Consider the following 9794-nt stretch of genomic DNA (forward strand, 5'->3'; position numbering starts at 1 on the left):
GGGGAGTTTCTCACCTCGGTCCAGTCCGTGTCTCTGGGCCGGCTGAGATCTCGATCTGCACGACGACACAGACGAGTTATTAGAGAATAAATAACGTGCAAAGGAGCATAAAGGCGGCGGCTCACCGCTGAAGTCGCGGCGGTACAGGTGTCTCCACAGCGAGGAGTCGGCGGTGCAGGCGTGGAAGTGTCTGCAGGCCGAAGACAGTCTGAGCAGCGAGCGGACGTCCAGCAGCCGCAGGACGCGGAGCAGAAGTTCAGGAGGAAGAGCGGCCAGGCCGAACGCCACCGGCAGAGACATCGCTGGGACACGAGGACACAAACGTCTTCAGTGACTTTACGACGTCTTCATGTACGTTATAGTTTATATTACGTAACAGTACTGCAGGACACTTCATGTCTCCGTCATTAGTTATACAAGTCGGCGCCGTCTTTAAGTTCTACAGATGAACTCTTCATGTTCTGATGTTTGTTTACCTGCTCGGGCCGCAGCGATCAGCGGGTATGCCAGCTGGTCTTTGAAGAGTCGGGACAGTTTGTTCAGATCTTTGAAAGCTGCAGCTGCACTTTCTCCTGAACACAGACTTTATATTAATATCTCTGTTGTTGTTGTTGTTGTTACAGCTGTGCAGGAGGCGCGTACCTGGCCACTCGTGCGTCACGTAGCTGCAGGGCGCCACACACAGTTTGGGGACGGTGTCCACGCTGTCGTTCACCTTCAGAGTCGCTGCAGCAACAAACAGAAGAAGAGTTTAATATAAAGTTTATTCCGTCAGGCTTCAGGGCGGGGCTACCTGTGATTGACAGGTTGCTTTGTCCTGCAGCTTTAACCCTTTCAGTCACATTGTGTCCTAAAGACGTCTCGTTCTGCGTCTCTGCCGGTTAATAAAAACCAAGATGGCGACACATAAAGAGGCGTGGGGCAGCGCTGGAGGCGGGGCCGCGCTCGTCCTGCTGAGCGACGCATGAAGACAGAAACTCAAGTCACAGAGCAGCGACTTCCTGACCTCTGTGTGTGAAGCGGAGGTTTGTGTTATCGCTGTAAACAGAATGATGAAGATGAGGATGAGGATGTTAAACTGACCGTTGATGACGAGCTTGGGGCCCATACACACAGCCAGCACCATGACCAGGCTGTGCTCACACAGAGGGTGAGAGTACTGCAGCTTGTAGACTCCAGCAGGAGAGCGCCAGCCTGCAGGCATCTCACCTGGCTTCAGCTCACCGCCCTGCACACACACACACACACACACACTCACGCTGAGTTCAGCCCCTGCAGGAGTTACATCATGATGTAGTTACTGTGGTCTCACCTGAGGAAGGAAGCCGGTCTCCAGCATCAGCAGGTGAGCGGCCACCATGACGGCGTCCGTGGGGCTGCAGGTCTGTGCAGAGTGGTGCAGCAGCTCCAGGGACAGAGGCGCCTGACCCGGCTCCGCCTCGCTGCACAGCATCGGCTCCCAGCTGCAGGCTGACGGAGGCTCCGACACATCACAGAGCGGAGAGTCTAAGAGAGCTGCAGGCCGGCTGCTGCTGGGCTGCTCGTTAACACAAGGAGCCGACACGCACAAACATCGGAGGTCAATTTAAATATTCATTTCTGGATCAGCTGCAGCGTCTGAGACGTTCAGACTTCAGACGTGGATACAATCTGTCGGTAAATGAAGGAAAGGTTTCCTCTGCGCGTTGTATATGTACTGCTCGTGTGCAGGGCCTACAAGTACCAGCATGCATTGCGTTCCATTACCCACACAACCAAACTAGTTAGTTTTCCAGAGAAAGATTTAGTGTAACAAATGCAGAATGCTGAAAATAGCAGGATGTTCTACTTCCAGCATCCTTTTCTGGCTATTCTGACCCACAATCCTTTGCACACAGGTAATACAAGGTTCAACGATGAGGCAGTTTGTCCCGACAGTCTGCAGACAGGACTCACAGAGCAGCTGCAGAACCACTAAAGGTGTGTTGAACGCAGCTGTAGTGCCGACGCAGGTAATAAAATAAAAAGAAGCTCTGCAGTCGCAACCAGCGTCAACCGAAACCTGACCTTTCACAATAAAAGCACAACTTAAATTCACTCAGCAAGAGGAAACTCAACAAAACAGCCAACAACAGCGTTCTGTGACGGAAACACTTCCTCTCGGCTGCAGGTGAACTCACCTGGCTGCAGGTGACGGCAGCGGTCTGTGGTTTCTGCTGCTGCTTCTCTGAGCTGCAGCTCGTCCTGCTGGAGGAGCTGGAGGAGCTGGTGGAGTTCTGGGAGGAGCTGTCGGCGCTGTCGGCTGCAGACTCCTGCAGGACGACACAGATCAGGTCTCCGGACACGATGCCGCAGGAGGACAGAGTCTGACTGGACTCGGACAGAAGCTCCGAGCCGTTCAGAGACAAACTGAACTGAGTGTCTGCACTGAAACACAAAACACCTTTTAAATATTCTTTACAAACATCAACACAACATTCATCTTCAAACGGTTTTATATTAAAGATCTTTGGGTTTTGGACTTTTAATTAACTTCATTATATATATTATATATACACAATATAAAGAAAACTAAAGATGCTGGAAGTGGAACAAATGAAATGAACTTTAATCATTTAATATTGCTTGTTTAATAATATGTTCTTATTATAATAACGTGATGTTTAGTTAAACACACATCTCTCTTAATAAGCTTTCTGAATATTAATATTAATGATGCGCGTGGTGTCTGACCCGAGTCCGTGCGCAGGTAGAAGCGTCTCCTTGATTCGCTCGTGCAGCTGCTCCAGGCTCGGTTTCTGCTCCCGGCAGCTCCACGCGGCTCGTCTGCCGCTGGACCCGAACTCTCAGCTTCATGCTGGAGACGAACATGGACGAGAATAATAATAATATAATAATAATCAACAAAGTATTTAGATCGTTTCTGACATCCTGTTTGTAGCTCAACATCTCATTTCTACAATGTGCTGAATGAACGTGAGCGGAGTTCATTTCATCTTTGAAAATATGTTTTCTTATGGATTTCTGCTTTTACTTAACCTGAGTGTCCACATGCTTTTTTATATATTTATATATATATATATATATATATATATATAAATAAATAAATAATATATATATATATATATATATATATATATATATATATATATATATATATATATCTATATTTATAAATATATATCTATATATATATATATATATATATATATATATATATATATATATCCTGATGAAAGGATCAAAAACAATGAACTTTGTGTTTCAGAACTCCACGTTTTATTTCCTGATGAGTCATGACCGGAGTTATGAGTGTTGAGAGTTCTGCAGCTTCTGATTCACCTGAAACCAGATTATATTTAATATATAACATATAATAATATAAATATAATATTATATTTAATAATTCAGATTCAGTCACTTTAACTTTCCGTAACTAACGTGAGGAACTTAAAGTTTGTAAAATCACACAGACAAATATCACCAACACATTAAAGCAAAAATAAATACAATGACACAGAAACACATGAAAGAAGTTTAGCAGAAGTTTAGCAGAAGTTTAGCAGAAGTTTGGCAGAAGTTTGGCATAAAATGAAGATATTCTGGTTTGTTATTCAAGAAGAAATGAAATGTTTCGTTTTCGTTTCTCGTGTAAACGTTAGCTAACGTCTGATAATGTGAAGCTTTGCTCGTTCACCAACAGGAAACCAGGTTAGTTAGTTCATTTATTTTACGGACGTTTGGGTGATAAAAGTAGTCAAAGCTGAAAAATACTCACATGATGATTTAAAGTGATTAAATCCAGCTGGTTTTAGGACATTTCTCTGTGTAAACAGAGCAGCGACGGGGCAGCGCGTCACACAGGAACAAGCTAAACACACACAAGTTCCGGTTTTTAACTAACAACCTTCAAAATAAAACACTTGCTAGAAATGTTTCAATAAGCAAAAGTGGAAAACAAAATACTGACCTGACCTTTATATTTGTGATAATAGCTGGAGAACTGTCTTCAGGGAAACCTTCTAACATATGTGACAGCAAAACTGCAAAGATGGACGTTTTTCTACAAAGACTGCAGTTATGTTGTACTTTGATGCCTAAAGTGCCAGGATGTGGACAGGTGAAAAAGAAAAACATGGACTGTTTCATGGTGTGTCATGTTTTATTTTACCAACATGGAAATTCAAATAAAGTTTTTAAAAAAATAATAATACCGTAAATGTCTAACATTTTTAAAAAGAGAGAAAAGAAAATAATTGATGCTTTTGGTTTGAAGGCCAGTTGCCGAACGTCTGGCTGTACTTGGTAGCATCTCTGCGAAACAATTTGTTTGCCTACAACTACGGCAAGCGAGAAGATTAGTTTTTAGCCAACACAAGCTCCAAAATCAAAATAAAAGTACATAACAGTCCTTCTTTATGAGTTACATTTTAGCAAAAAAGTCTAAAAATTAAAATTTTTCTCTTTTTTTTACGTTAAAAGTAAATGTTTCAAGTGTCATGTCAAATTAACAATCGCGTTTCTCTGGCAAAAAGCTTGCAGGCTTCCGTACCGCTCTGACTGCTGACACTTGGCGTTAAACAAACCGGTGAAACGCAGCATAAATTAAGCTTTAAACTCTGTAACAGCAAATCATTTCTCACAACAACAATGAGTCGGAGTTATAACGATGAGATCCAGTATCTGGAAAAGATCGGCACTAACGTCTGGAGGATTAAAAAGGTTTTGTGCCCAACATGCAGGTGAGACTGGGCACACTTTGAGCTGTTAACGAGGCTAGCTGGTTAGCTCACAGTTAAATATACAGTCAGTTCGCACATGTAGGCTCGTTATGTAGACTTTAACCAGGCACGGACTCCCTTCTGAAAATACGACAACAATGAACGTAATGTAGTCGCGAGAATCAATGAAAAATATCCCCGAAATCAGCTCCAAACTAAAGTTACAACCTGCTGACGTAACTCTGTTATAAACATATTGACTATAAAATGTCAGCCGAATTAAAGGGTGTGTCCTAATTATACTATTACAATGTAAATACATCAACACATAATCTTTAGTTTGGCTACACAAGCATCCTACTTATTAATGAACAGTTTTTCCCATTGAAATCAGCCGTAACGCAAAGCGAGAGAACAGCTGTTCAGCTCTTAGCTTCACGATGATGTGTGTCCTCCTTCAGTCGTTTCATCTTTACAACAGGTTCTGCTGATATTAAATCCCATAAATTAGTATTTTTTCTTTTAAGTTTTGTAGCTAAAAAATGTTATGCAAGTTTCTGACAATGTTGCTAAAGTATCACAATTTGGACGATACACAACAATAATTTGTAAAACATTAACTTGTTATATATTTAGTTCGTTATGATATGAAACATAAATCAGGACATTTTCCATAGTTCTGCATGAAACATTACTTTATCGATTAACAGCTCTAAAATAAAGAATAATTTAGATTCTGTGCGTTTCTAAAGACTTTACACGTTATCTTTACACCTTTACACGTATCTTTACACGTTATCTTTTATCTTTACACGTTATCTTTTATCTTTACACGTTATCTTTACACGTTATCTTTTATCTTTACACGTTATCTTTACACGTTATCTTTACACGTTATCTATACACGTTATCTTTACATGTTATCTTTTATCTTTACACGTTATCTATACACGTTATCTTTACACGTTATCTATACACGTTATCTATACACGTTATCTTTTATCTTTACACGTTATCTTTTATCTTTACACGTTATCTATACACGTTATCTTTTATCTTTACACGTTATCTTTACACGTTATCTTTACGCGTTATCTTTACACGTTATCTTTACGCGTTATCTTTACGCGTTATCTTTACACCTTTACGCGTTATCTTTACGCGTTATCTTTACACGTTATCTTTACGCGTTATCTTTACACCTTTACACGTATCTTTACACGTTATCTATACACGTTATCTTTACGCGTTATCTTTACGCGTTATCTTTACACGTTATCTATACACGTATCTTTACACGTTATCTTTACACGTTATCTTTACGCGTTATCTTTACACGTATCTTTACACGTTATCTATACACGTTATCTTTACACGTATCTATACACGTTATCTATACACGTTATCTTTTATCTTTACACGTTATCTTTACGCGTTATCTTTACACCTTTACACGTATCTTTACACGTTATCTATACACGTTATCTTTACGCGTTATCTTTACGCGTTATCTTTACACGTTATCTTTACACGTTATCTTTACGCGTTATCTTTACACGTATCTTTACACGTTATCTATACACGTTATCTTTACACGTTATCTATACACGTTATCTATACACGTTATCTTTACGCGTTATCTTTACGCGTTATCTTTATTGATTGATTTTCTACATGAACATTTAAAATGGACACATATCAGATTTCCTGTTTGTGTCTCAGGTTGAAGGAAAGTTCTATGTGAACGAGTCTCTGGAGAAACTGATGTTCGAGGAGCTTCGTAACGCGTGTCGAGGAGGAGGTGAGCTGATGTCCAGCGCCACGCTTCACTGACTTCTCAGAACTGTAACTTTGTGTTTGTCCTTCAGGTTTTGGGGGATTCCTTCCCGCCATGAAACAGATCGGGAACGTGGCGGCGCTGCCCGGGATCGTACACGTGAGTAACACGGAACAAGCTCCAGTCTGAACGTTGTGTTTAACTGTACGATGTTCACACGGTGGTGAATATTCCCCAGCGGTCCATCGGGCTCCCAGACGTTCACTCTGGATATGGGTTTGCGATCGGAAACATGGCCGCCTTCGACATGAGCGACCCCGACGCTGTGGTGTCTCCAGGTACACGCGCGTCTTTAACTCCATCTGATGTTTTATTATTCGTGTGACGACGTGTTTGTTGTTAAAAGTCATAACGAGAAAAGAACAGAAATATTCTGAGGTTAAAGTCGTGAATCTGCGACGGCCGAACACTCGCCAACGAGTGTCGACCTTTCAGCAGTTTAATGATCACGTGTGTTGCTGCTGCAGGCGGCGTGGGCTTCGACATTAACTGCGGTGTGCGTCTGCTGAGGACGAACCTGGACGAGGGCGACGTGCAGCCGGTGAAGGAGCAGCTGGCTCAGTCGCTGTTCGACCACATCCCGGTGGGGGTCGGCTCCAAGGGGGTCATCCCCATGGGGGCCAAGTAAGGACGCATCCTGCAGGAGCGTGTGTGTGTGATCTGTGTGTGTGAGACCTGTGTGAGACCTGTGTGTGTGTGTGTCTGCAGGGACCTGGAGGAGGCTCTGGAGATGGGGGTGGATTGGTCTCTGAGGGAGGGGTACGCCTGGGCCGAGGACAAGGAGCACTGTGAGGAGTACGGCCGGATGCTGCAGGCCGACCCCAACAAAGTGTCGTCTAAGGCCAAGAAGAGAGGCCTGCCGCAGGTTACCCAGCAGCCCCTCTGTTTTATTCTTTACGTCTGTATTGAAGGGGGGGGGGGGGGGGGGAAATGTGTATATAATAATAATCTGAGAAACAAAACGGAACATTTACGAGATTAAAGAAAGAAAACAGAATATTCTGAGATTATAAAATCAGGAAAGTAAAGTCAGTGATGAGCGAATATACTTAGTATAATATGTGTAGGAGTTATAATAAGTCATACACATGTATGAGTTCTAACTCCTATAATATGTGTAGTATAATATAAGTATAACTCGTACACATATTAAGGAGTTATATAAGTTATATAATATGTGTAGTATAATATAAGTATAACTCGTACACATATTAAGGAGTTATATAAGTTATATAATACGTGTAGTATAATATAAGTATAACTCGTACACATATTAAGGAGTTATATAAGTTATATAATATGTGTAGTATAATATAAGTATAACTCGTACACATATTAAGGAGTTATATAATATGTGTAGTATAATATAAGTATAACTCGTACACATATTAAGGAGTTATATGTTATATAATACGTGTAGTATAATATAAGTATAACTCGTACACATATTAAGGAGTTATATAAGTTATATAATACGTGTAGTATAATATAAGTATAACTCGTACACATATTAAGGAGTTATATAAGTTATATAATATGTGTAGTATAATATAAGTATAACTCGTACACATATTAAGGAGTTATACCCTCCGAAGTGAAAGATTGTTAAAAGCTTTTTCACATGTAACTTCTTTGTTCTCTGAATGTTTGCAGCTCGGGACTCTGGGAGCAGGAAACCATTACGCTGAGATCCAGGTGGTGGACGAGATCTACGACGACTACGCCGCCAAGAAGATGGGCATCGACCACAAGGGCCAGGTGTGCGTGATGATCCACAGCGGCAGCAGAGGCCTCGGACATCAGGTGGCCACAGGTAGGAAGTCACACCTGCACACGGAGCTGATCAACGCCGCTCCGCGTGCACACGGAGGCTTTTGGCTCCGACTTGTCTTTATGAAGTAAATGTTGTGCAATGTTCCCGTCTCCGGGGACGAAGGCGCAGCACGAGATCCAAAGTCATAAATAAATGTTTTTGGCAGACGCTCTGGTCGCCATGGAGAAGGCGATGAAGAGAGATAAGATCGTGGTGAACGACCGTCAGCTGGCGTGCGCTCGCATCACGTCGCAGGAAGGACAGGACTACCTGAAGGGCATGGCGGCCGCAGGGAACTACGCCTGGGTCAACCGCTCGTCCATGACCTTCCTCACCCGACAGGTGACACTTTGGAATGATTAAGACGAAGCGATGAATGTTTGTTTGAATAAACTAAACGTCTCGTGTTCCAGGCCTTCGCCAAAGTGTTCGTCACGACGCCGGACGACCTCGACATGCACGTCATCTACGACGTCTCTCACAACATCGCCAAAGTGGAGGAGCACATGGTGGACGGGAGGCAGAAAACGCTGCTGATCCACCGCAAAGGGTCCACGCGAGCCTTCCCCCCCCACCACCCGCTCATCCCCGTCGACTACCAGGTACGGAGCGCCGCCGTGTTTCCCGAGGCCGCGAAGGTTCGGCCGGAGGTTTAAACTGTGTTGTTTTCCAGCTCACAGGTCAGCCGGTGCTGATCGGAGGAACGATGGGAACCTGCAGTTACGTCCTCACCGGCACGGAACAAGGCATGACGGAGACGTTCGGCACCACCTGCCACGGAGCGGTGCGGCGCTTCATTACATCTTACCGTTGTTTTTAAGTTCTTCTCTTTGGGACTAAACTTCATATGAAGTACAAGATGTATCTTTAAATGACATCTTCTGTGTTTCAGGGTCGCGCGCTGTCTCGAGCGAAGTCCCGCAGGAACCTGGACTTCCAGGACGTTCTGGACAAACTAGCCGACCAGGGCATCGCCATCCGGGTCGCTTCACCCAAACTGGTGATGGAGGAGGTGAGAGGTCATCCGTGTTTAACACGAAACCTTCTGACGCAGACGATCAACGATTGTTTTCTTTTGTTTAATATTTAACATTATTTGTCGTCTTGTTTTCAGGCTCCTGAATCGTATAAAAACGTGACGGACGTCGTGAACACGTGTCACGACGCTGGAATCAGTAAGAAGGCGATCAAACTGCGACCGATCGCTGTGATCAAAGGCTGAAGCTGCTCCACGTAAAGACTATAACCGGGAAACGTTCGCTTTTTCTTTTGTTGGGATGAATTTGTTGAAAGAAGAAATGTTATTTCTAACCTGAATTTATTCTTTTTTTATTTGTGTTTTTGCCAAATGTGATGAATAAAGACGATCACGGGGTTGAATGTGAACACGAGACGTCTTCAGTTTTTATTTCACAGAAACAACCTCAGAGTCTCCAGAACTTCT

General features: G+C 43.0%; 2 protein-coding genes across 2 annotated transcripts in view; one reads left to right on the forward strand and one right to left on the reverse strand.

Moving 5' to 3' along the window:
- The window catches only part of fbxo7 (F-box protein 7), a 4890-nt gene extending 1034 nt beyond the window's left edge, over positions 1-3856 (reverse strand). The window contains 10 exon segments of the mRNA XM_029426979.1: positions 15-55; positions 126-302; positions 477-572; positions 643-726; positions 1084-1228; positions 1313-1537; positions 2160-2406; positions 2713-2771; positions 2773-2836; positions 3758-3856. Coding sequence (XP_029282839.1) covers positions 15-55; positions 126-302; positions 477-572; positions 643-726; positions 1084-1228; positions 1313-1537; positions 2160-2406; positions 2713-2771; positions 2773-2835 — 1137 coding nt within the window. The 5' untranslated portion in view covers position 2836; positions 3758-3856.
- Positions 3857-4503: 647 nt separating this feature from the next.
- On the forward strand, positions 4504-9736 carry rtcb (RNA 2',3'-cyclic phosphate and 5'-OH ligase). The gene is given in 13 exon segments (XM_029426982.1): positions 4504-4693; positions 4696-4721; positions 6423-6501; positions 6569-6636; positions 6716-6815; positions 7005-7161; positions 7246-7402; positions 8191-8350; positions 8517-8692; positions 8764-8952; positions 9024-9134; positions 9243-9362; positions 9465-9736. Coding segments are annotated over 13 exon segments (1515 nt in total). The 5' UTR covers positions 4504-4629; the 3' UTR covers positions 9573-9736.
- The last annotated feature ends 58 nt before the right edge of the window (positions 9737-9794 follow it).

Source organism: Cottoperca gobio, unplaced genomic scaffold, assembly GCF_900634415.1.
Source record: "Cottoperca gobio unplaced genomic scaffold, fCotGob3.1 fCotGob3_277arrow_ctg1, whole genome shotgun sequence".
NCBI lineage: Eukaryota > Metazoa > Chordata > Actinopteri > Perciformes > Bovichtidae > Cottoperca > Cottoperca gobio.